Raw genomic sequence first — 26,831 nt, forward strand, 5'->3', positions numbered from 1 at the left:
TGGACACTGTGTGTTTGTGTGGGTGTTATATAGCTTACAGAGTCTGCAGGCTGTGGATTTTGCTAACACTGGCTAGACAGACTGAAAATGACATATGGGACATATCTAATGTGGTCAGGCGTTTATGATGCAAAGTCTCTCAATTTTTTTGTTTGCCTTGTTTTAAAAATTTGTTTCATGGTGCATTTTCGTTTTCTTTAAGGAAAGATATCTTTGACGAATGTCTCCGAACGTAAAGATAGAATGAGACTAGGGATGACGCTCACCTCCAACCCTAAAGACAACAGCTTTGTGGTGAGTTAAAGAGTGAAAAGGTTTCTGAAGTTTCCTCCATCTTCGTGTCATACACAATTGCTTAGTTGTTCAAGCCCAGGTAACTCTCAAATGTTGATGTAAGATGGGTGGACCGTGAATAACCCCGAAAATATAAAAGGATTTGATTTATTTAAGAGCTTTAAAGAAATGCTTCAGCATTTTTAACCTTGTTCCTATCCACTGCATCTGTAATATGTAGGTCATTTGCCTGGACAAGTTTTTCTGTGCTGACAAAAGAGAATGGAGGACCCATTTCCTTGGGACTCATTTATGAAAGTATAAAGGAAGCTGTTTATGCAGGATTTATAAAACATATTCTTAAAGGTCCCATGGCATGGTGGTTTGTTGATGCTTTAAACGGGCTCGTGGAGGCTTCCGGATGTTATATCCGCAGCCTTTCTCGAAATGAACCCTCGGCACGTAAATATAGCCTCCTGGGAGAAAGCCCCATTTCAGCGCTTTTACCAGTGCGTCGTTTTGCTAATGAGAAGCAGGAGGCGGGGAAGGGTAGAGGGTGGGGGCGGGCCATGGGGGGAGGGGGAGGGGCTTGACCAAGCTGCACACACACATACTCGCTGCTATCAGCGCCTGTAGCCACGCTGCTAAGACAAAACCCCGTTCTCCCTCGGACTCCTTTCGTAAACTCAACGTGACACAGAGAACAGAGAGTGAGAGTGTTCGGAGTGGTAGTTTACGAACGTATAATACCCTAGGCTTGAACACGCACTCCATAACCAAAGAGGATAGAAGCAGCAACTACAGCAACATAGCGCTTATCCAACAGAAGACATGCATTGCGGAGCAATAGTCAAACATAAGTTCATAAGTTACAGTCAATTTCCAGACTAAACTCAGTTTAACAGAGCATGCTGTATGCTCTTTAGTTTTGTAGCGCAGATTACCTGGCTAACTGCAGGAAGCGGTTAGCTGCACAGCTAATGTAGCCATTGCTAGGCTAACGCACCGATTTTAAAACACGGCAAAACGACCAGTTATACACTTACTTGTTCGGTGTTTGTTGCTGATACGGCAGGGATGCTTGGTACGGACCCAGGCTTCAGTGACAGTTGATGTGCAAAACCTGCCCTGTACTGTCCCAAGTTGTGGAAACATTCCTCAGGAAAATGCTTCCGACAAACATATACTGTCTTAGGTAGACTCGACGGCGTATTATTGAAGTAAATAAAATTAAGCCACTGCGTCTTCAGGGGCTCTCCCGTCGGCAGTAAAAACAGACTCTTTTCTGTGTTGTCACATCCATGTACAGCGCAATTTCCATGTTTCGCTCGCTTAGGTGATGCCATGTTGTTGTGTCCTCTATGGTCTCCTCACTACAACTGGGCGGGGCAATCCATACAGTGGGTGGGAATCCAGAGGGGGGGCGTGGGGATCATCTCCCTTGCTGACATAGTAAAGGGAAGAGCTTATCAACGCGCCGTTTTGACGCGCCATTCTTAAATGTTGGGCATAGTTTGGTTTACACATTATGAAATTTCTAGCCACTGGGGTGACTTAAAAAGGTCAGAGGAACTCATTTTAACATTAAAAAACCTCAGAAAGTGAAAATTTCACACCATGGGACCTTTAAAGTCTTACATCTGTATACTGTCTGTATTCAGAAATGAAATTATTAATTAAGATGGAAGAATTTGACATTAAGAATGACCAACATCTTCAATGCAGCTAGCAAAAGTAAACAAGGGTGTGTCTGACTTTTCATTTCATCATGCAAAAACTTCAACAATGCATGAATAACCAGATATATATATTTTTTTCATTTTGTAAAGTTAAAGAAATAAATAGAATAACTGTGTTGGTAAGACTCTCATGGCTGTCTGTCTTTCTAGGACCTTTATTATTAGATAATTAACAGTTATTCCACAAAATCAAGTCATACATGAGCTGACGCACCGAGTTGGCTATAAGCCATGTACGATGAGATTGAGTAGAATAACTGTTTTATTCTGTCCACATTCACTGGATTTTGAGAAAACAGAGCATTTTTATTTAAATTTTTTGCAAATTCGATAAATAAAACCTTTATACAAAATGTCCAACAGAATCACTTCCACTTAGAATGTAAACAAACCGGTGAAATGACTAGCAATTTGTGAAAAATGCTAGAATAATAATTCTTGAAAAATAAAAAAAAGATGTGTTCTTACCATCAAATACTTTCATTCCATATTTTGTTGGGGTTTGTTGTTGTTTTTGTAATTTGGGGGGTTTTGTTTTCAAGTAGAGTTTTTATTTCGTCCTCGGTTGGTTCAGTAACACGTTCCGCCATTTCGTTCGTCTTCTTCTTCTTCTTTAGGGTTTTTTTTTGGTGGTTGGCAAACCAACTTAAAGGTGCATTACCGCCACCAACTGGGCTGGAGTGTGGAACAGGAGATATTGAATAAAAAAACCTATATTCTTTTAGCAATTTCTGTTTCTTTTAAATACTTGATAACAAAGCCACCATTTTGTTTTTATCTACTCATGGTATGTGAGCTGATATCCTAGTAGTAGAGTAGCCAATCAGAGCGCGCAATTGCTCATATCCAGTGAATGTGGATAGAATAATTAGCATTATATAGTTGTGAATTTTAAACCTCTCATTACAGCTACGTACTGCTTTTAGGCTTATAGTATGGATGAGTTCTATTTAAACAATGTTTTATCAGCATGGAAAAGCATGTCAAAATTATCTGTTGTAATTTACAGTCGAGGGCGGCACGGTGGTGTAGTGGTTAGCGCTGTCGCCTCACAGCAAGAAGGTCCTGGGTTCGAGCCCCGGCCCCGGGGCCGGCGAGGGCCTTTCTGTGCGGAGTTTGCATGTTCTCCCCGTGTCCGCGTGGGTTTCCTCCGGGTGCTCCGATTTCCCCCACAGTCCAAAGACATGCAGGTTAGGTTAACTGGTGACTCTAAATTGACCGTAGGTGTGAATGTGAGTGTGAATGGTTGTCTGTGTCTATGTGTCAGCCCTGTGATGACCTGGCGACTTGTCCAGGGTGTACCCCGCCTTTCGCCCGTAGTCAGCTGGGATAGGCTCCAGCTTGCCTGCGACCCTGTAGAAGGATAAAGCGGCTAGAGATAATGAGATGAGATGAGAATTTACAATCGTTAATAATGTGGTAGATGGAGATTAGATTGAACAACACTGGAGTACCCCTTTAATGAAGTACAACTGTAAATGCAAATCGTTCACTCAACCATAAGTAAAATACTGTTGTATATGCTACAGCTGTGGTATGTGCCTGTCTCCTGTTCGACAGCAAAGTATATATCTGAGCATAGAAATCTGCAGGGAAACTAAAGGAGCTCTTTGACTTTCAGGCATGTGGTCCTCTCTGGTCTTATGAATGTGGTAGCTCCTACTACAGCACAGGAATCTGCTCCAGGGTCAATGCCAGCTTTAAATTCTCACGCACCATCGCTCCAGCTTTCCAAAGTAAGCTCAGCACACCTGCACACCTCCTGAACCTTGACCTAACTAGGCACCTTTGTTTTTGGTGGGGACCTTTATGTGGTATTTCTAGATTCCCTTTTGATCATGGCCAGCATGACATTTTCGAGATGTGAGCAATCAAAAATAATTTAAAATTATATTCCTGAAACGCTGAAAAGCTACAAAGCTCGAATGCCATCGTACACCTAATTTCGTAGGAACTGACAGCCTTGAGATCTTCTCCGCTTGTGGTATTTCGTTTCTAAATAAAACTCAAACCTAAGTCACAACAGTCTAATTTGCAAATTGTCTCTTGATTGCAAATGGGTTTTTTGTTTGTTTGTTTGTTTGTTTGTTTGTCTGTTTGTTTTTTCAGGATGTGAGACTTACATGGATATAGTTATTGTTCTGGATGGATCTAATTCCATTTATCCATGGTATGAAGTGCAAGACTTTCTCATCAACATCCTGCAGAAATTTTACATCGGACCAGGGCAGATCCAGGTAGAGTTTGTATTCAAATAGTATGCAATGCTTATGATAGTCTTCAACTCATTTTCAAATGCATTTTCAAATGATATCCACCTGAACCTACTCTTGCTTTAGACCAATAAAGTTATTATTAATCAGTTTTATTTATTCATGTACAGCACATAAAAGCTAATATTCTATAGAATATTATTTTAACAGTAATATAATATTCTATAGAATATTATTTTATTGAGGCTTTTTTTCAGTATTTACTTGTAAATTTGGTATTTTTGGTTACTGGATTATGTGCAATAATTATATGCGGCAGTCACGCCTGTCTTATCCACACTGCATTGGCTCCCAATCAAATTTCGTATTGATTATAAAATACTACTATTGACCTTTAAAGCACTGAATGGTCTTGCACCACAGTACCTGAGTGAACTTCTGCTCCTCTATGACCCGCCACACCTACTTAGATCAAAAGGTGCAGGCTATCTGCTGGTACCTCGTATAGTGAAGGCTACATCAGGGGGCAGAGGCTTTTCTTACAAAGCCCCACAGTTATGGAACAGCCTGACAAGTAATGTTCAGGAATCAAACACAGTCTCAGCATTTAAGTCTACGCTGAAAACATATCTGTTTAGTCCAGCCTTGTGTTAATGGTGTTCATGAGGTAAAGGAGTAGATCTGGAGGGTCCTCAGACATAGTGTTTTGGTAAACTGGGATGTATGGATGCTGTCAGTCCCCCACTCGCTTGCTCACTCAAGTTTGTTCAACGAAATTTTGTTCAAATGTGCATTTTGAATGTACAGGTGAATGACAATGAAGTTCTATCTATCTATCTATCTATCTATCTATCTATCTATCTATCTATCTATCTATACACTGCATCACCAAAATAATAGCACAAATGCACTTGTGTACTATGCATATCAAATAATTTTTACGTGAGATATTTACTTGTGTGTGTGTGTGTGTGTGTGTGTGTGTTTGGTAGGTTGGTGTGCTACAGTATGGGGAAAAGGTGGTGACTGAGTTCCAGCTAAATGATTACCGCTCAGTGGAGGATGTGGTGAAGGCGGCTCGACAAATCGAACAGAGAGGAGGAGAGGAAACCAACACTGCTTTAGGCATCAATGTAGCACGGTACGATGAACATGTACTCCTACATACTGTAGGCACGAGGGATTATGCAAAATACCTACACAAAGCAAACACTGCAACACATCCTGTGAATCCTTTACTCCTAATGCGTTATAAGTAAGGACTAAAACAAAGGGATATACTGGAAGGTGAAGGTATTACTACTACCTGTTAGGGTTTTGCTGGGATTCGAACCTGGTTCGTTGGTGTGATGATCCAGCAAACCCCCACTAGGCCACCAGGGGAATGACTCAAATGCAGAGGCGTGAGGCGGAAGTAGAAAAAGTAACAAAAGGTTTATTTATACTATGTACACTATATACAATCCAGGGCAAAACAAAAACAAAGAGTATAATTCAAAAAGAAAAAGGCAAAAATGCAAAAGCTCAGAAGATCCACAAAACACAGTACAAAGGAAACTGGAGATAAACATAACAGCACAAAGACTCCGTGACAAGAGGACTGAACTCAGGGGTATAAATACACAAACTAATTAAGGACACAGGTGAAGATAATTAGGACTAACAGGCAATTAACAAAAACACAAAACACAGGAACAGTGGCGGCCTCTAGAGGCCAAAATAAACAAGACACGAAAAGGAAATAACAGCGGCCTCTAGAGGCCAAAACAGTCCAAGTCCTAACAGGACCCCCCCCTCTAGGAGCGTCTCCTGACGTTCCCAGGGCGATCCGGATGGGCCGAATGGAAGTCCCGACACAGTTCTTTATCTAGGACATCCCGAGCAGGAACCCAGCAGCGCTCCTCAGGACCATAGCCCTCCCAGTCCACCAGATATTGCAACCCGCCGCGGACCCGGCGGGAGTCAAGCAGGCGATGCACAGTGAACACAGTCTGCCCCTGGAAGATGCGGGGGGGTGGGGGGTTCCTAGGGGCAGGGGCATACGTAGACGTCAGTACAGGCCGCAACAGGGAAACATGGAAAGTGGGGTTGATCCTCAGAGTCCGGGGCAACTGGAGCCGGTAGGAGACAGGGTTCACCCTGCACACCACCTTGAAGGGGCCAATGTAGCGAGGAACAAGCTTGCGGTTCTCCACCCGCAGCGGAAGGTCCTTAGTGGACAGCCAAACCCGCTGCCCAGGGCGGAAAGTGTGTGCAGGTCTTCTGTGGCGGTTGGCCTGAGTCTGGTTGGTTCTGGAGGTCTGTATGAGGGTCTTCCTGACCTTGCTCCAGGTCTTGCGACACCGTCTCACATATTGGTTGACCGAGGGCACCCCCGCGTCCTCCTCCTGGTCCGGGAACAGAGGTGGCTGGAACCCGAATTGGCACTGGAATGGCGACAACTTGGTGGCCGATGACTGCAGGGTGTTGTGGGCGTACTCTGCCCATGGCAGCCAGGTGCTCCACGATGTCGGGTTATCCATAGCCAGGCCTCGCAGGGTGGTTTCCAGGTCCTGGTTGAGCCTCTCCGTCTGACCATTGGACTGTGGGTGAAACCCAGAGGAGAGGCTGGCAGTGGCTCCGATGACCTTGCAGAACCCGTGCCACACTCGGGAGGAGAACTGGGGCCCTCGGTCTGAGACGATGTCCTGTGGAAGACCAAAGACTCGGAAGACATGATTAAATATAAGTTTCGCTGTTTCAAGAGCAGAGGGGAGTTTGCACAGAGGTATGAAGCGGCAGGCCTTGGAGAATCTGTCAACAATGACCAAAATGACCATGTTACCTTGTGACTCAGGGAGACCCGTGATGAAGTCGACTGCCACGTGGGACCAGGGACGCCGGGGAATGGTCAGAGGATGCAGGAGACCCTGGGGACGCTGTCGTGGGTTCTTGGTTCTGGTGCAAACCTCACAGGACAGGACAAATGACCTTACTTCCTGCTCCATGTTAGGCCACCAGAAGCGTCTTTTCAGGAAGTCCAGGGTCCTCCGAGCTCCCGGGTGGGCGGTGAGAGGGGAAGAGTGACCCCACTGGAGAACCTTGGCCCGGGCTTGATGTGGGACGTACAAGAGGCCCGGTGGCCCCGTCCCAGGACCGGGGTCCTGGCGTTGGGCTCGTCGAACAGCCTCCTCAATACCCCAGCGGACAGGGGCCACAATCCGGGACACCGGGATAATAGGCCCGACTTCATTCTCCCTGTTAGTGGCAGAGAACAGCCTGGACAGTGCATCAGGTTTGGTGTTCTTGGAGCCGGGACGGTACGAGAGGGTGAAGTCAAACCGACTGAAAAACAGGGCCCACCTAGCCTGTCGAGGGTTCAGTCTCTTGGCTTGCTGGAGGTACTCCAGGTTCTTGTGGTCAGTCCAAACCAGGAATGGATGTTGCGCTCCCTCCAGCCAGTGCCTCCACTCCTCAAGGGCCAGTTTGACCGCTAACAGTTCTCGATCCCCCACATTGTACCGGGACTCCGCAGGACTCAGGCGGTGGGAGAAGTAAGCGCAGGGGTGCAGCTTTCCTTCCGAACGTTGAGAGAGTACCGCGCCGACACCACTGTCCGAGGCGTCCACCTCCACGATGAATGGTTGGGAGGTGTCCGGGAGGACCAGAATGGGTGCCGTGCAGAAGCGGGCCTTGAGGTCTTTGAACGCCTTTCCTGCCTGAGGAGACCAGCCATAAGATCCACCTGTCCCTTTGGTGAGGTCTGACATGGGTGCTGCCACAGAACTGAAGTTCCTGATGAACTTGCGGTAGAAGTTAGTGAATCCTAAGAACCGCTGAACCTCCTTAACGGACTTGGGAGTAGGCCAGTCCCGGACGGCCAGGGTCTTGGCAGGGTCCATTTGGAGTTGGCCTGTCCGTACAATAAATCCCAGAAAGGAGACCTCGGGAACATGAAATTCGCATTTCTGGGCCTTGGCGAACAGATTGTTCTGTAGCAGCCTCTGGAGAACCTGGCGGACATGGTGGTGGTGCTCCTGCATGGTCTTGGAAAAGATAAGGATGTCATCGAGGTAGACAAAGACGTACAGGTTAATCATGTCCCTTAAGACGTCGTTGATTAGGGCCTGAAAAACAGCTGGTGCGTTGGTGAGTCCGAAGGGCATCACCTGGTATTCGTAGTGCCCAGACGGGGTGTTAAAGGCAGTCTTCCACTCGTCTCCCTGTCGGATACGGATGAGGTGGTATGCGTTCCGTAGGTCCAACTTGGTGAAGACGGTGGCGCCTTGGAGCAGGTCGAAAGCAGTGGACATCAGCGGAAGGGGATATCGGTTGCGCACAGTGATCTTGTTCAGGCCCCTGTAGTCAATACATGGTCGAAGCCCCCCATCCTTCTTGCCGACAAAGAAGAAGCCGGCACCAGCAGGTGAGGTGGAGGGTTGAATGAACCCAGAGACCAGGGCGTCTTTGAGGTATTCCTCCATAGCCTTGCGTTCTGGCTGAGAGAGGGAAAACAGTCTGCCACGAGGAGGGGTAGTCCCAGGGAGCAAGTCGATGGCACAGTCGTAGGCCCGGTGCGGAGGAAGAACGGCGGCCCTGCTCTTGCTGAATACCTCCTTGAGATCCCAGTACTCTGTGGGAACTTGAGATAACTCGGTGAGATCAGGGGGCTCGGCAGGAGACACAGGAGAGCTAGAGAGCAGACAAGAGGCATGGAATGCAGGGCCCCATTCCACAACCTGGCTTGTTACCCAGTCTATGCGAGGGTTGTGGCGAATAAGCCAAGGAAGGCCTAGAATAACTGGGAACTCAGGTGAAGGAATCAGGTGCAGGGATATTTCTTCCTTGTGACCTTGAGACTGGAGGAAGACTGGAGAAGTAACTTGGGTGACTCTTCCATCACCTAACGCTTGGCCATCGAGGGCAGACACAGACAGAGGGACTTCAAGAGGTGCAGTAGGTATATTGATGCTTTGGGCGAAGTGAATATCCATAAAGTTCCCAGCCGCCCCTGAGTCTATCAAAGCTTGACAAGAGTGGACAGACTCACCCCAGGAGATGGAGACCGGGATGTAGATTCCTTGGCCAGGGAGTCCGGGAGAGAGGGTAGGCCCCGTCACAACCCTCCCTCGGCTGGACGGGGCGGTCCTTTTCCCAAGAGTTCGGGACATGATGCTCGGAAGTGACCAGGCTTGCCACAGTAGATGCAGCACTTGTCCCTCCTTCTGCGCTCCCTCTCAGATGCGGAGAGGCGAGTACGACCCACTTGCATGGGTTCTGGACAGTCACTGAAGGAGGTAGACGGTCTCCAGGTAGAGGTAGGGAGGCTGGGGGGGCTCAAGGCTTGGTGGCGTTCTCTCATCCTGTTGTCCAGACGAATAGCATGTGAGATGAGGGTTTCGAGGTCACTTGGGCATCCAATAGAGGTCAGACCGTCCTTGATGGGGTCAGACAGACCATGGTGGAAGGCTGACACCAGGGCAGTCTCGTTCCATCCACTTACTGCTGCGAGTGTTCGGAACGAGATGGCGTAATCTGCGACGCTTCCTCCTTGCCGGATGGACATGAGCTTTCGGGCTGCGTCGGTACTGATGTCTGCCTGATCGAAGACCCGAAGCATCTCTTCAGAAAACAGCTGGAAATCAAAGCACTCAGGTCCCTGTCTTTGCCAGATAGCAGTAGCCCAGGCTCGCGCCTTACCAGCTAATAAGGTGATCACAAAGGCAATCTTGCGGCGATCCGTAGTGTAGGTGGTAGGCTGAAGCTCAAAGGTGAGTTGACACTGGGTAAGGAACTCTCGGCACTCACTGTGCTTGCCGTCATACCTCTGTGGTGCAGGAAGGCTGGGTTCGCGAGGTGAAGAAGGCAGCATGGCAGGAGGCACTGGAGCAGGAGTGGGAGCTGGATCAGGAGCAGGAACTGGATCAGGAGCAGGAGATGCAGGCAGAGATGTCAGCTGTGCCAGGGTGTTCCCAATTTGCTGAAGCAGTTCCTCGTGGCGAGCAAGGGCCTCACGTTGGCTGGTGAGCGTACGTCCATGAGCGTCCATGGTCGCTCCGAAGCGTGTCAAAGCTGCCATAATTCCCTGAAGGTTGGCCGGGTAAACAGTTGAAGCAGCCTCTGCTGAGTCGGTCATGACGGAGTCTTTCTGTTAGGGTTTTGCTGGGATTCGAACCTGGTTCGTTGGTGTGATGATCCAGCAAACCCCCACTAGGCCACCAGGGGAATGACTCAAATGCAGAGGCGTGAGGCGGAAGTAGAAAAAGTAACAAAAGGTTTATTTATACTATGTACACTATATACAATCCAGGGCAAAACAAAAACAAAGAGTATAATTCAAAAAGAAAAAGGCAAAAATGCAAAAGCTCAGAAGATCCACAAAACACAGTACAAAGGAAACTGGAGATAAACATAACAGCACAAAGACTCCGTGACAAGAGGACTGAACTCAGGGGTATAAATACACAAACTAATTAAGGACACAGGTGAAGATAATTAGGACTAACAGGCAATTAACAAAAACACAAAACACAGGAACAGTGGCGGCCTCTAGAGGCCAAAATAAACAAGACACGAAAAGGAAATAACAGCGGCCTCTAGAGGCCAAAACAGTCCAAGTCCTAACACTACCACCCTGTAGTGGAATATTATAGGCCTATTTATTATATATTAATATTATTATATACCTTTTATCTGTCTTATACCACAGAAATTTGTTAATTAACATTTGTTTTTACTGAAGAACAATACATCATAGATTTTATCTGTTCATAGTTAAGTTTGCTGCCAAAAAGGCAGCTTGTCATGTTATTGGGAAATTGCAAACACTTCCATTTTGAAGACTTTCCCATGGTGGAAAACTGGAAGTGATAACTTTACCTGACTGTGGAGGCTCCTTCCAAAAATCTGAAATAAACCCCATACAGAAAGCTTCAACATATAAGTGTTTACATGCTTTTTAAATATTTATATGGTGTATCCACCAGGTGTATTGTTAATATAAAATCAGCATTAAAACAAGTGTATTAATACGAAACTTGTCGAAATATGAAATATATATTATGGACAGAACATATTATACATACAGGACACTTTTTCGATGAAATAAAAACATGCATTCTATTTCCTTCTCACGGGAATCATTCATTTGATTTGATAGCATGCAATATTGTTAGCCTATTGCTTATCCTATGTGTATTACATCACTCTACCCAATGGAACCCAATGATATTGCATTCCATTCAGCTAGCATGATATTGAACTCGTCTTTCACTCGTTCAATATCATGCTAGCTGAATGGAATATATCTGATATACCATGAAAAAAAGCCAACCAATATTATCTAAATAAAGCATTATGCAAGGGCAGGCTTTAAGTGATGTGAACTTTTTATTTAGTTTTTTTATTAAGACATTAAGACATTATCTACTATCTGCCTTATTGTGAACAGTTATCATAATCCATTATTATCATTGCCTTGAACATTTAGTGTCAGACATTATAAGACATTATGTATGTTATATAATATATTACTTTTATATATAATGTACATTGCAGCATTTTCAGGAAGGGTTACTTCCTGCATTCACAAATAAATGGTACTGAATATGTGAAACTGGAGTATTTGCTTTGTAATTGCTAAATTTCTAATCTCTAAACAGCTAAAGGGATCGGATTTTTACCGTTACACTTATTCCTAGATCTCAGGCCTTTAAACAGGGTGGAAGGAGAGGAGCCAAGAAGGTCATGATTGTCATAACAGACGGAGAATCACATGACAGCCCAAACCTGAAGCAGGTCATCGAGGACTGTGAGAAAGACGGCATTGTTCGATATGCCATTGCTGTGAGTCAGTCTTCTTTATGTTTCCCTGACATTCTATGTCCTTAATTTCTCCTTGTTATTTTTGCTTGGATAAAAGTCTGTGGATGGTTCCAATCCAAACACTGAAGCAAAATCCTAGTGAAATGAAAAAAAAAAAAAAACAAGAACATTTCACTGAACCACAAAATTTCCTCAGTGTGATAAAAACTGAAGCCCATAGCAGCTTGTTCAGTGTTAGGCAATGCTAACAATTACCATGACATAAAGCAGCTAGATTTCTCAATATCCTGTCTTAGAGCTGAGAATGTACACTCTTAGAAAATTACTTAAAAATGTTGTCTTGCACTCTAAAGTGCTCTTTGGTATTCTCTGTAGGAATCCTTAAATGGTTTCTTGTCGAACACCACAGTGGAAAGTTTAGGTTTTACTAAATGTTTCAAATACAAGAATCCGTTATATAAGCTAGACTTTTACAGGTAAGTGTTTCTCAATGGTTCTTTGGATAATTAATATGAAACTTTCTGAATGGGGTTCTACTGTACAGAGAACCTTTAATAGTCCCCTCAGATGGACAAACGAAAGAATGCTTGCATACTGGATGTAACCATCTTTCAGCAAACATAGAACAATTTGCCATCTAAATAAACATTGAGGAGGGTGTGCGAAGTGAGTTTACTTTCTAGACCCTGGTTTGTTAATTTTATCCCTATGGGACCAAGTGTTTTTCTGGTTCTTTGGACAGTTACAGGTTCTTAGTGTCTCTTTAAAACCTTCTTCAATTCAATTCAATTCAATTCAATTCAATTCAATTCAATCTAATACCCTTAAGATCTCTTCAGGCTGTCCCTCTGGAGAACCCACTTAGTTTATGTAGAACCTTCCACCAGGGGGTTTTTGTGTCAGAGAGGGGTCCAAGTAGAACATGAAGACGCTATGATAGATTAACTATCCAAAGTCCCAAAGTGTGTCTTCTGTTCCAAATCTACAGGGTTGGTGCACCAAGGTCTACTCCTGATCAAGGGCCCAGACCTCTAACAAGTTAATTAGAGTTCAGGTTGCATTTCAGTTGTCTTTGACAGGACTTGTGGCACTGGCTCATTCCCTGGTAGATAAAGGTCTAACCCTTTCTTAAAGACAGCCAGGTCAAAGAAGTTGAGTTAGCATGAACCCTGAGGAAAACTGAGGACTGTTGTTTTTTACAGTGGTATGACCAAGTTAGAGCCAATGACTTTCTTGGGGTGGCAATCTAAGGCAGGACAAAATACTAACCCACATCCACAGATGATGTCATATGTGGCTACCCCATCTGTGTATGACCTATCAAACATAAAAGGCACACACCTAAGCAGCATTTATTTGATGTCTAGCAAGCTACAAAAATTCATAGTTAGCATTAAATTAGGCTGCATTTTATGAAGCATGTTAGTGTTATGAATTCAAAATCATTTGCTAACAGTCTCTAAAAAACACTCATCATCATCATCATCATCATCATCATCAGTCGGCTGCAGAGCAGTCGATCACAAGTTTCGTCCACGACTGAAGGTCAGCAGCCAGTGCAGCAATAGTATCGGGGATCAGGTCACCCTCTGCATCCCCCAGCAGGTTCTGAACGTAGGTCAGGTAGCTCGTCTTCTGATGTCCTGGGCGTCTTTTGCCATGGGTTGGGACATACAGGGCATATGTCTTGATTGGCTCCTCTAGGGACATCCTGAGGGTGTGTCCAATAAAACGCAATTGTCGCTGTCTGACTTTGTGATGAGAGGCTGGGTGTTTGTCACCTTGTATATCTGTGCGTTGCTTACATGATCAAGGCGCTTAATGTTCAGCATAACTCTGAAGCAGGATGTGGCAAATGCATTTATCTTGTGCTCCATGTCAAGCGACAGTACCCAGGATTCACATCCATATAAAAGCACTGACACAAGTGACATTAAAGAGCTTGATTTTTGTAGCGGTGGGGAATGATGGGCTTCTCCAGATCTTTTGAAGTTTCCAAAAAGCGGTCCATGCAAGTGCCCTTCGCCTGGTAAAATCGTTCTTACTGGATGTCATCGGGGATCCTAGATATTTAAAGTTTGATGCATGTTTAATAGGCTGACCATACACTTCCAGTGGTGGCTGTGGGTTGCAGTTGATGGTCATATACTCAGTTTTGAGAATGCTAATGGTGAGGCCTAGTTGTTTTCCTGCAGCAGCAGTTCTGGTAAGTTGTACCTGTGCTTTAGGTATAGAAGACTCCAGCAAGGCAATGTCGTCAGCAAAATCCAGATCATTTAAGATTTTGGCTGGATATCTTCTGGACTGACGAGGATGAGTAACTATACCGGAGTCAGTGTCTTCAGTTGATTTTTTCATTAGGAAGTCAATGACCACAGTGAACAAGAAGGTGGCAAGAACATCCCCTTGCAGCACCCCTGTGGTGACTTGGAGTGGATCAGAAATGTTACCATCCACCATGACAACACTTTTAGAATTGTTGTAAAGTACACTGATGGCATTGACAATGACAACCGGGATACTATAGTGACGTAGAACAGCAAACATGGCATTCCTATTGATGGAGTCAAATGCTTTCTTGAAGTCTATAAATGTGATGACAAGTGACAGTTGGTGGGTTTGAAAGGCTTCAATGATCCTCCGTAGGATCTGTATTTGCTGGGTACAGCTTCTGCCTTGACGGAAGCTGGCCTGGTTGTTCCTCAGAATTGGGTCAACATGGTCTCTTATCCTCATTAACAGTATCTTGTTGACCTTGGCAGCTATGGACATTAGGGTAATCCCTCTGTAGTTGGTCATGAGGCTGAGATCCCCTTTCTTTGGCAAAGGAACTATGACATTTGTGGTCCATTGCTCAGGTGGGGTAAATGTTACAAAAACTTCAGAGCAGAATGTATGTATTGTGCTTGCCATTACGTCTTCACCCCCTCAAAGGGCTTCTGCAGTGATCGCACAGTCCAGGCCAGCAGCTTTGTTGTTCTTCATGCTTTTGATGGCCTTGACTGTTTCCTCTAGTGTGGGTGGGTCGACACAGGTCCTGGTCGGCTGGTGGTGGGAGAACAGATGTTTTTGGTCTGCTGTCATTGTTCAGTAGGTCTGAAAAGTACTGTCTCCATTCAGCGAGAAGCTCGTTGTTGCTAGACGGGGCTGTTCCATCTCGCTTCTTTACCTTTTGGTTGGCTCTTCTGTTCTGGCCAGAGATTAAGTTGATAATTTTCCACGTGGAGATGTGGTCACCTTTTTTGTCTGCTTCTTCAAGGTCTTCTTTTTGTTGCTGTGTAAAGGCAAGCTCATCACACCTGTAGGACTCATTTAAACTCGTATTTAGTTGCCTCCATGTCTCTTTTGACTGATTCCTTGCAAGCAGGAATTTTCTCTTTGCTTTGCTTCTCTGGTCACATAATTCCAGGGTCTTATCTGACACCCAGCTGGGCATTCCACAAGGTTTGCATTTTCCTACCACCTTTTCTGCTGTTTCTGCTACAATCTTCTCCCACTGGGCATACCTCTCAGTGATTGATGATGAGGCCTCGTCACATTTAAGCTCCTTGAATCAGTTTGAAAGCTCGATCCGAAATTCCTCCCTTGTTTGGGCTACCCTTAACTTCCTCCAGTTGAACTTAGGCCTTTGTCATGGTTTCCTTTTGGATGTACGGAGACTGGCGGTGAGCAATATACTTAGGATACGATGGTCTGAATCCAACTCTACCGAGTTGTAGGCTCTACAGTTCCGTAATGAGTTCACCCATTTGCTGTTGATTAGAATGTGGTCAAGCTGATGAGTGGAGCCACCTGGGTGCATCCAGGTCCAGAGACATCTTCTAGGTTGGAGGAATCTTGTCTGTGCTGGACGGAGCTTGTGTTCTTGGCACAAGTTCACTAGGCGGTCACTGTTGTTGTTTGTCTCGCTGTAGAAGCAATGGGGTCCTATTACTGTTGGATGGGATACGTGACTGTCCTGTCCAATTCTGGCATTAAAGTCACCAATAACAAGGTGCTTGTCATGCTTCTTCACCATATCTAGCTGGTCTCTAAGCGTACTGTAGAAGTCATCCTTGTCTGCTGGGCTGGCAGACTCAGTCAGTGCGTAGATGATTGTGGCTGTAAGCCGAGGGTTACCATGGAATGTGGCAGTCAATATTCTCTGACTGACAGAGTTAACACTTTGTAAACACTTGTATATGTGTTTCGAAACTACAAGACCAACACCTCCAAGTCTTTGGTCTGTGGCTGAACTATAGATAAGGACCCAATTCTTGTCATCTGACCATAATTCTTCAGTAGGTGCTCTTGAATGCCAACAATGTCAACACCTGCATCATTTAAGCCCATGAATAACTGGTGGGTCTTCCCTTTCTGGTGGAGTGTGCGCACATTGTAGGTCGATATTACAAGTGGTTTGAAGGTAGATAGACGAGACATATCAGGATCAACATTCTGTGATGGTGTTCCAGGTTCCTGCTGACCCATCGTAGGGTCTGGAAGGGATGTCTGTCTGGCTACCTTCAATCTAGTTCGTGGATATTTCTTTGTGATTCTCGTAATCGTTATATTAGTTAGAATTGTTTTGGTTCGCGCTGGCAACTGAACAGGTGATTGGCCCTGGACAGCTATAAGTGGAGTGCAGGTGCTATTAGCCAGCAGCAGCTCCTCTGGGAACCGTCCCACCATGGTTGAACCTGCCAGGAGCAGAGGGAACCTAGCAAGGTTCCATGCTCCCAATGGTATCGCAACTCAGGGTTATTGCTGTAGCTGTTGCCCAGGGAATACCACTAGGAGGTTAGCACTCTGACTTATATCCCAAACTCTGACTTGTAGCCCAAAAAAAAAAAAAACACTGAAGGAATTCAATATCTCCAATTATTATGTATACAGGACATTTTTTCCATGGAATAAAAACTTTTATTCTATTCCCTTCTAGTGGGTTTCATTCATTTGGTTTGATAGCATGCAATATTGTTAGCATATTGCTTATCCTACATGCATTACTGTATGTCACTCTACCCAATGGAGAATGAGCGTTGAATGTAGCTTATGATATTGCATGGTTGTTGAGACAACATGACATCACACATTGGAGCTGATGCAAATATCCAGTGAGAAAGTTTTCTGCTGTGCATGTGCCAATATCTCATCTCATCTCATTATCTCTAGCCGCTTTATCCTTCTACAGGGTCGCAGGCAAGCTGGAGCCTATCCCAGCTGACTACGGGCGAAAGGCGGGGTACACCCTGGACAAGTCGCCAGGTCATCACAGGGCTGACACATAGACACAGACAACCATTCACACTCACATTCACACCTATGGTCAATTTAGAGTCACCAGTTAACCTAACCTGCATGTCTTTGGACTGTGGGGGAAACCGGAGCACCCGGAGGAAACCCACGCGGACACGGGGAGAACATGCAAACTCCACACAGAAAGGCCCTCGCCGGCCCCGGGGCTCGAACCCAGGACCTTCTTGCTGTGAGGCGACAGCGCTAACCACTACACCACCGTGCCGCCATGTGCCAATATTATTATTATTATTATTATTATTATTATTATTATGCATACACATTCCTTTCAGGTGTTCAACGCGTATCTCTTTCAAAATTCTCTCAAAATCTTCTGTATTAAACGAAGCAAACCTGGTGGCCATGTTTGTTTACAAATTGTCACAGTCGCTCATTAGTATTTCTTTGTTCACAGGGAAAGAGAAAGACACGTTGAACACCTGAAAGGCTACCAAAACTTCATTAGATATTCTTCACACATATTTACAAGAGAAAAACATACCAACGGACATCGAAAAACTGTAAAAGAGACATGTCAGAGACGTAAAACTTCTGTGCTAATGAGCGACTGTGACAATTTGTAAACAAACATGGCCACCAGGTTTGCTTCGTTTAATACAGAAGATTTTGAGAGAATTTTGAAAGAGATACGCATTGAACACCTGAAAGGAATGTGTATGCATAATAATAATAATAATAATGGGCGGCACGGTGGTGTAGTGGTTAGCGCTGTCGCCTCACAGCAAGAAGGTCCTGGGTTCGAGCCCCGGGGCCGGCGAGGGCCTTGCTGTGTGGAGTTTGCATGTTCTCCCCGTGTCCGCGTGGGTTTCCTCCGGGTGCTCCGGTTTCCCCCACAGTCCAAAGACATGCAGGTTAGGTTAACTGGTGACTCTAAATTGACCATAGGTGTGAATGTGAGTGTGAATGGTTGTCTGTGTCTATGTGTCAGCCCTGTGATGACCTGGCGACTTGTCCAGGGTGTACCCCGCCTTTCGCCCGTAGTCAGCTGGGATAGGCTCCAGCTTGCCTGCGACCCTGTAGAAGGATAAAGCGGCTAGAGATAATGAGATGAGAATAATAATAATAATATTGGCTGGCTTTTTTCATGGTATAGCAGATATATTCCATTCAGCTAGCATGGTATTGGTATATCATGCTAGCTGAATGGAATATATCTGATATACCACTCAATGCCAGCCAATATTATTTAAATATTTAATACTATTGTTAGTACAATAGCTAAACATAAATAAGTTTGGCCAATGTTTGCTCACCTGTTTGTTTGTTGTGGTCAGTGAGGTCAGGGAATAGTAGTTTGCTTCTGTGTTACGTAGCTAAACATGCTCATTCCGACACAACATTACAGTTGTTGACAGTTCTCACTATGGGGACAATGATGAAATGAAATTTCAAATTTCCCAGAGATATTATAATGGGCATTCTCTTATAATTCAGTCTAGTCTATCACAGCTAAGGTGGCATTGGCCATCCCTTGGCACCACTTAGCTCTGCCCATGGCTCCAGACTGTCTAATAATCTATGAGTGGAAGTTCTCTCTGACTCTGTCCACATTATTTCTTTCCAGGTCCTTGGCTACTATAATCGCAGAGGGATTGATGCAAAGGCTTTTCTGAAAGAAATCAAAGACATTGCCACTGATCCTGATGATAAGCATTTTTTCAACGTGACTGATGAAGCTGCCTTGAAAGACATTGTGGATGCTTTGGGGGAGAGGATATTCAGTTTGGAAGGTAGCTACAAGGGCACCACACACTGTGATGCTTTATATCAACACTACACTGAAAAGAAATATTTGCACCATCTCCGCAGTGGGCTTCAGTGTAAATCTCTCTGGAGCAAATCTTAAGCACTCTCTTTTCACGGTGAAATATGTTCTGTGTCATAACTCATGTTAAGATGCTCTAAGATTTAAGCTGAAATGCTGTGTAGGGAGTTCTAAGCCAATAAAGGAGATCGCCAGCTCCCTTGAAGCTCACTACTGACTCTTATTCTAGGAACCAGTAAGAACGGGACAGCATTTGGTCTCCAGATGTCTCAAGCTGGTTTCTCCACACATGTCGTTGAGGTAAGCATCGCTATTTGTTTGTCTATGTTTGTCTAGTCTCTTCCACTCTTTTAGTACACAAGCTGATTTTCCACATCTTTTTTTATTCACATGCCCTCCCTAAATTCAGCCTTCATTCTCTCTGTGAATCTTGAGGTCATCATGATCTATGACTCCCTCCAGTCTGTCCCTGATGATGCATAGAAGGATTTTTCCAATCCCTGTTCCATAAGATGTGAAAAAACGGCCTTGCTTCCTGTTCCCAGGGGAGGAATAGTAGCAAGTAGAAGAGGAAGTGTTTCACAAGAGAGACAGAGAGAATAGTAGGTCGTTTTTTTCCCCCAGTGAATTTTTCTTTTCGGCCCGCAGCTGATAGCAGAGTGAGAATCCTTGGCTCATGAGTTGACACAGCTGGCTTGTCCTCGAGAATTCCACACTCCCTACTGTAACCATCAGCAACCATTCATCCAAAACCCAAAAGCCTATTCCAGACTGTACCTGTTGGGTTTTTGGTTTGGGGTTTTTTTTGTCTTTCCAAGTCTCATTGCTCGGTGGAACACTACATATCTTCATTAATGTCGAAGTCACACTGCTGATGCAACTGCTCCAATTTTCCAATCCATCACCACAAATGAGACCCGACCTGCTGTAGGAATTATTAGTATATAATCGTTTGATTTTTGTGGGAATGAAATAGATAGGAAAACTGCAGATGGTAAGCATGAGACGGCTGGAAATCTCATCTGTCAGTAAACCCAATGCCTGGAATAGCACTTGCTTAATAAGAAGCCACCTGAATGTTGACAAGGGGGTTAACATATTGGAAAGTATCTTTGAGCTGTAGCAGAAAATTGTCCCACAAATCCTCAGATGGTTTTCACTGAAACTGGAATCTGGCCTGTTAAAATATGGCTCAGGGTGCACATATTCCAGTGTTCCATGTGGTCTTGATTGCTTATTTATGTTTTGTTATGTTTTCAGTCATTGGTGATATGAGCGAGGTTTAACTCATTATAGGACCAGAGTGTTTATCTTAGTTATGATTACTTTTTGTACCTGAAAATTGGCATATCTAGACATTGTTGAACAGTTGTTGCACAACAGCAGGCAACACTCCCACTATATAAAAATGCTGGAGTTAACTATGCTAATTTCCATCTCATAACACCAAGCATCTAACTCAGCACAGTCACTAATGATGCATGAACATCTAAATAATGGAGACAGCTGTTTGCTAATTCCCAAGCCCTTTAAAAACACATTAATGCAATAGTACTGTTTAATGACATCATATTGTCTGGTTAAGCCTTCTTATTGATGATCTAACATGCCAGTATCCCAACAATGGAAGATACTGTCTCACATATGGTTTGTATTCTCAAATGATTCCTTGTTAGAAAAGGAAAATGGGACATTGCAACTTACTTTCATCTGATTAGCCTGTCTGCTAAGTATAAACCCCATTTCCAGAAAAGTTAATATATTTTCCGAAATGCAATAAAACAAAAAATCAGTGATTTGTTAATTCATGTCAACCTTTATTTAACTGACAAAAGTACAAATAAATGATTTTCAATAGTTCTACTGACCAACTTAATCATATTTTGTAAATATAAGCAAAGTTAGAATTTGATACCTGCACTACACAAAAAAGTTGGGACAGAGGCAAAATAAGACTGAAAAGTTAATAGTATATTCACGTAACACCATTTTGGAAGATTCCACACTAAGCAGGTTAGTTGGTAACAGGTGAGGGTATTATGATTGGGTATAAAAGGAGCAGCACCAAAGGCTCAGTCTCTGCAAGCAAGGATGGGTCGTGGCTCAACCCTTTGTGCCAAAATTCATGAGAGAATTGTCAGTTAATTCAAAAAGATAATTTCTCAATGAAAGATTGCAGAGAATTTAGGTATTTCAAAATCTACACTACATAATATTGTGAAAGGATTCAGGGAATTCGGATACATCTCAGTGTGTAAAGGGCAAGGTCAGAAACCACTGTTGTATGTGTGCAACCTTCGAGCCCTCAGGCGGCACTGCCTGAGAAATCGTCATGCTAATGTGACAAATATAGCCAAATGGGCTCGGGAGTATTTCGGAAAACCATTGTCACTTAATACAGTCTGCTGCTGCGTCCAGAAATGCAACATCAGACTGTTATACACAAGGAGGAAGCCATTAATCAATTCTATGCAGAAATATTGCTGATTTCTCTGGGTCCAAACTCATCTTACATGGACCGAAAGACAGTAGAAACGTGTACTGTGGTCAGATGAGGCCGCATTTCATCTTGTTTTTGGGAAAACTGGACATCTAGTTCTGAGTGCCAAAGGTGAACACGACTATCCAGTTCGTTATCAGAGAAAGATGCAAAAGCCAGCATCTGAGATGATCTGTGATGGGAGCATCAGTGCCCACGGCATGTGTGAGTTGCATGTGTGTGAAGAGACATTGAGGCATATATTGGGATTTTAGAGACATGTTGCCATCAAGGCGACGTCTCTTCCCAGGAAGTCCATGCTTATTTCAGCAGGATAATGCCAGACCTCATTCTGCATGGGGTTAACAGCATGGCTTCCTAGACACAGAGTGCATGTGCTTGACTGGCCTGTTGTCAGGCCAGATCTGTCTCCTATTGAGAATGTATGGTGCATCATGAAGAGGAGACTCAGACAACAGTGACCACGGACTGTTGAGCAGCTGAAGTCTTGTATCTAGCAAGAATGGACAAAAATTCCAATTGCAAAACTGCAACAATTAGTATCTTCAGTTCCTATACGATTAAAAATTATTATTAAAAGGGAATGTGATGTAATATAATGATAATAATACTTTTGTCCCATCTATTTTTGAGTGTGTTGCAGGGATCAAATTCTATCTTCATTTATATTTACAAAATACAATTAAGTTGGTCAGTAAAACTATTGAAAATCTTTTCTTTGTACTTTTGTCAGTTAAATAAAGGTTCATGTGAATTAACAAATCAGAGTTTTGTTTTTATTAGATTTTGGAAAATATCCCAACTTTTCTGGAAATGGGGTTTGTATTATCCATCATAAAATTAGATTCAGCTTGATCGTTCTCATGAAAAGTCAGATCCAGGCCATTATACAATGTACTTTTGAAAACTTTGAACACTGTTTGGTCTGAACCTTACGCAGTCCCTGTGTCCGAAATCGCTCCCTACTCACTATATAGGGCACAATATAGCAGGGGCGCCATTTTGTAGCACTGTCCGAAACTTTAGTGAGGATTATTTACACCCTATATAGTGCACTCAAAGTATCCCACAAGGCATCACGAAAAGTAGTGTACAACCGATGGTCACTAACCAAAGCAATATATCCCATCATGCATTGCAGTCACACTGAAAGAAATCAAATTAAAAGTCTCAAATTTGATTTAATAAAAGGCAGCAGCAAAGAAGAAAGTATTCAGCCTTGATTTAAAAAAAACTGAAAGATGCAGGTACTTTGTATTGATTAATGTGGGAAATACGCTCAGTATAATCTATCACAAAAATACATGCATGTATTTATTTTTTTGAAAACCCACCAGCCAACTTATCTGGTACGTTTTAATTGTGCAACAGTAATGACGCAAATACCAGCGCGACGGACTAGTGTCCAAAAGCGTGGGTTTTTTTTTTTCATTTTACCAATGAGCTCACTATTGAGGTATTTCACCTGACGTCACAGGGTCACGTGACGCCCCGGTGTCCACCATTTTGGACGGCAAGCTAGCTAATGTCAACAACAGTAGCTAGTATGTTACTGTAGCAATATTTACGTTCAGTCATTTGGATGACTGTTAAAACCTTTCAGTCTCAAGTTTTTCCTTTACTGGATTTACTAGTTTACTGAGCGAGCGCGCGATGGCTCCCGGCTCGGCCGCCGAGCGCGCGATGGCTCCCGGCTCGGCCGCAGAGCGCGCGATGGCTCCCGGCTCGGCCGCAGAGCGCGCGATGGCTCCCGGCTCGGCCGCAAAGCGCGCGATGGCTCCCGGCTCGGCCGGAGAGCGCGCGATGGCTCCCGGCTCGGCCGGAGAGCGCGCGATGGCTCCCGGCTCGGCCGCAGAGCGCGCGATGGCTCCCGGCTCGGCCGCAGAGCGCGCGATGGCTCCCGGCTCGGCCGCAGAGCGCGCGATGGCTCCCGGCTTGCCCGAGCGCGCTAGCTCAGTAAACTAGTAAATACAGTAAAGGAAAAACTTGAGACTGAAAGGTTTTAACAGTCATCCAAATGACTGAACGTAAATATTGCTACAGTAACATACTAGCTACGATGTTGTTGACATTAGCTAGTGCTAACAGCTAGTTGCTAATACACTGCTACAACTACACCGACCCTAATAATACAGTTCTTGGTCATTGCCTGGTAACAGCAAATTTATAACGGGCCATGTCTCAACAGACTAAGAAGTTATTTCAATGCCATTTAATAACATTTTGTTTATCCTGAGCACCGAAAGTAAATGAAAATGTGAACAAACCTTAGCTGTAATCAGATGGCGACCACCGGCTCCAGGGACGACCCGCTGATGTAGGCATGTTACCCAGCCTGACACTAAATATTTGTAGGCATCCAAACTCGTATACGCTTTCAGATCAGTACCTGTGTATGGCGATGGGTTTTTAACGACATAGGTATACAGATCATGTGGGCCGAAGTCAGGTAAAGACGAGGGCTTCGTGTACTTCCGTACGTCAGTGAACAATCCTGGTGGAAGCAGGTAAACGTCGTTCTCTAAGCCTGCTAACCTCAATTTTTGCAAATACCTCTCCCTCTGCTCGCCCTGTAAATGCCCTACGTCGCTGGATAGTGAAGGTGTTTTCTGCATCTCGCTCCTTTTTCTTTTATGTTTTTCGTTTGTCGCCTTCCTCGCATTCAAACTGATTCGAGCCGTGACGTCCAAAATGGCAGCCTCACATGACTTGGTCACGTGAGTGAAATACCTCAATATAGTCCTCTATATAGTAATTCCCTATATAAGGAGTAGGGAGTAGTGAACGAGCGAGTGATTTCAGACACAGGGAGTCTCATCTTAATTCCAACTCAAATGAGAGGAATCCATAGTGTTTTTTTGTTTGTTTGTTTGTTTGTTTGTTTGTTTGTTTGTTTGTTTGTTTGTTTCCTCTATGCTCATGATAAAAACGACAGCTATCTCTAACTGTATCTGGATTTAGATTTAACACTGAAGTGGCCATGGCCATGTTTATTTTGAATTTAATGAGAACCCTACGTCTTTGCACCAAGAAGACATAAAAGCTGAGAAGTAAAAATGTCAACACTGTCAACACAGTCTGTGAATTCTGGCTCTGACAGTTCCGCAGTCTCAGTTATATCATTCAGAAGACGTGCACAGGATATTTTGTTAATCCTGCGCGTGCAGTTAAGCAGCTGTTGTGTAAATTCTCAAGTTGAAATCCCAACAGTTCAGGTTCTATAATCTTATATAGTCATTGTAGGAGCGCTGACTATTCCAGTCATGGTCATTATGCATGGTTTGCATTTAAAGTTTGCATTCTTCTCCTTGGTGAAATAAAAGTGTCCTAACTACAAATCAGAATTGTTTTGAGTTTGCACAGTTTCCATGGTAATAGTCTTCCACACACATGCATGACCTTTCCAAGAATTATGTCCTGGAATAAGTGGGAGAGTTAGTGGATCACTGTAATATTGATTTAGAAACTGTTCCAGTGGGTTACAGGGTATTTGTGGTGCTTTGCTATGCACAAACCACTGGAAAATGTGCAGTGGCCATGCAGCCAGTTCAGCTTTGCTGTTTCTGAGACATCATGCATGGCATACAACAGGACAGAAGATTGTGAAATATGTTTGGGAATGTCAAGGAAGAATTATTTTATGACCTTTATAAGACTTTCTAATGGCAAGCAGTCATATATCTATTGGATTAGCATTTCAGTGAGTATGAACTTGACCAAAGGTTCATAATTGACCTTTAATAGCAATTAATTACAGCAATTAGGGTTCAGATGCACTCATAAGTCATTAAAATTTAGGACCTGGCATCTCAAATGCAAGATGGATGTTTCCACTCTATCACAAATCATGGTTCAGTGTCTTGATTGTTAAGAAAACAGCAAGCTTGGAGATGATTATCTGAAGCTGATGTCATTGTGTGCTTGCAGGATGGGATTCTTGTTGGGGCGGTCGGAGCATATGATTGGAACGGAGCCGTGTTAAAGGAGACTCGGCATGGTAAAGTGGTTCCACCCAAGTCCTCCTACGCACAGGAATTCCCGGAAGAGCTGAAGAATCATGGAGCTTACTTGGGTAAGGGCTTCTCTCATCCTTAACTTGCCAAAACCACTGACTCAGCTATATAGTGCACTGAAAAATTAGTAGTGTGGGCTATAATGGCTTGGTGGATAAAATGCGAGTGATTGGAAACTTCAAATCCCATGGCTGTCAGTAAGAACCATTGATGGGCCCATAGGCAAAACTCTGAAGGTTCAACACCTCAGCTCTGGACTTGAATTATATTCTCTATTTTTTTAAGCTGCTTTGGAAAATGTCCGCCAAATTGAAATTTTGGAGCACTGAGCCATGTCTGAGCTTCAGTAAGGTCAAAACAGACAAATTTTTATTTTTTTCTCAGATTTTTAAAATACTTTCAATTAATATTTTGGCGTAAAACTTCCTTGCATGCATTTTGTGACATATAAATATCATATTTAGAACATTAATTTAGGGCGACATGATGGTGTAGTGGTTAGCACTGTCGCCTCACCGCAAGAAGGTCCTGGGTTCGAGCCCAGCGTCCGGCGAGGGCCTTTCTGTGTGGAGTTTGCATGTTCTCCCCGTGTCTATGTGGGTTTCCTCCAGGTGCTCCAGTTTCCCCCACAAGTCAAAGGCATGCAGGTTAGGTTAGGTTAATTGGTGGCCCTAAATCAACCGTAGGTGTGAATGGTTGTTTGTCTCGTGTCAGCCCTGCGATGACCTGGTGACTTGTCCAGGGTGTACCCCGCCTCTCGCCCATAGTCAGCTGGGATAGGCTCCAGCTTGTCTGCAACCCTGTGGAACAGGATAAGTGGCTACATATAATGGATGGATGGGTTCAAAAATATCTGACCTACCAAATGGAGATCACATCTACGAGCATTTTGTACTGATAGCCAGCATGAATCTACAGGCTGGGCTAGAAAGAAATTAGCTCCAGCCTTGCTTTTTAATAAGCTTAAAAAATAAGGGCTTAACATGAAACCATAAAGCACATCTCAGATAAACTACCTCATTTACACATCTTCCTTTTCTCTATTTTTCTTTTTTGTTTTCCTTTCACTGCATGTCATCCCTCCTGATCTGTCTCTTTCTCATTCTGTCACTGGTTCTGATTAAAATGTGCAGAAGTTGTATGGACACTCCTTTGTATAGTTTCATCACTGCTCCAGCTCTGTCTATAAATTCTGCCATCTTCTACAGACAACATCTGTTATCACTT

At 44.0% G+C, this 26,831-nt stretch overlaps 1 protein-coding gene across 2 annotated transcripts in view; it reads left to right on the forward strand.

Moving 5' to 3' along the window:
• The window catches only part of itga11a (integrin, alpha 11a), a 133,037-nt gene that overhangs the window by 41,075 nt on the left and 65,131 nt on the right, over nucleotides 1-26,831 (forward strand). For both annotated transcript variants that reach the window (XM_060912055.1, XM_060912056.1), the window contains exons 4-11: nucleotides 203-294; nucleotides 3,634-3,748; nucleotides 4,122-4,249; nucleotides 5,218-5,366; nucleotides 11,905-12,049; nucleotides 18,891-19,056; nucleotides 19,321-19,391; nucleotides 25,519-25,663. In XM_060912055.1, coding sequence (XP_060768038.1) covers nucleotides 203-294; nucleotides 3,634-3,748; nucleotides 4,122-4,249; nucleotides 5,218-5,366; nucleotides 11,905-12,049; nucleotides 18,891-19,056; nucleotides 19,321-19,391; nucleotides 25,519-25,663 — 1,011 coding nt within the window. The remainder of the gene's footprint in view (nucleotides 1-202; nucleotides 295-3,633; nucleotides 3,749-4,121; nucleotides 4,250-5,217; nucleotides 5,367-11,904; nucleotides 12,050-18,890; nucleotides 19,057-19,320; nucleotides 19,392-25,518; nucleotides 25,664-26,831) is intronic.

This window comes from Neoarius graeffei, chromosome 27 (assembly GCF_027579695.1).
Source record: "Neoarius graeffei isolate fNeoGra1 chromosome 27, fNeoGra1.pri, whole genome shotgun sequence".
In the NCBI taxonomy this organism is placed as follows: Eukaryota; Metazoa; Chordata; class Actinopteri; order Siluriformes; family Ariidae; genus Neoarius; species Neoarius graeffei.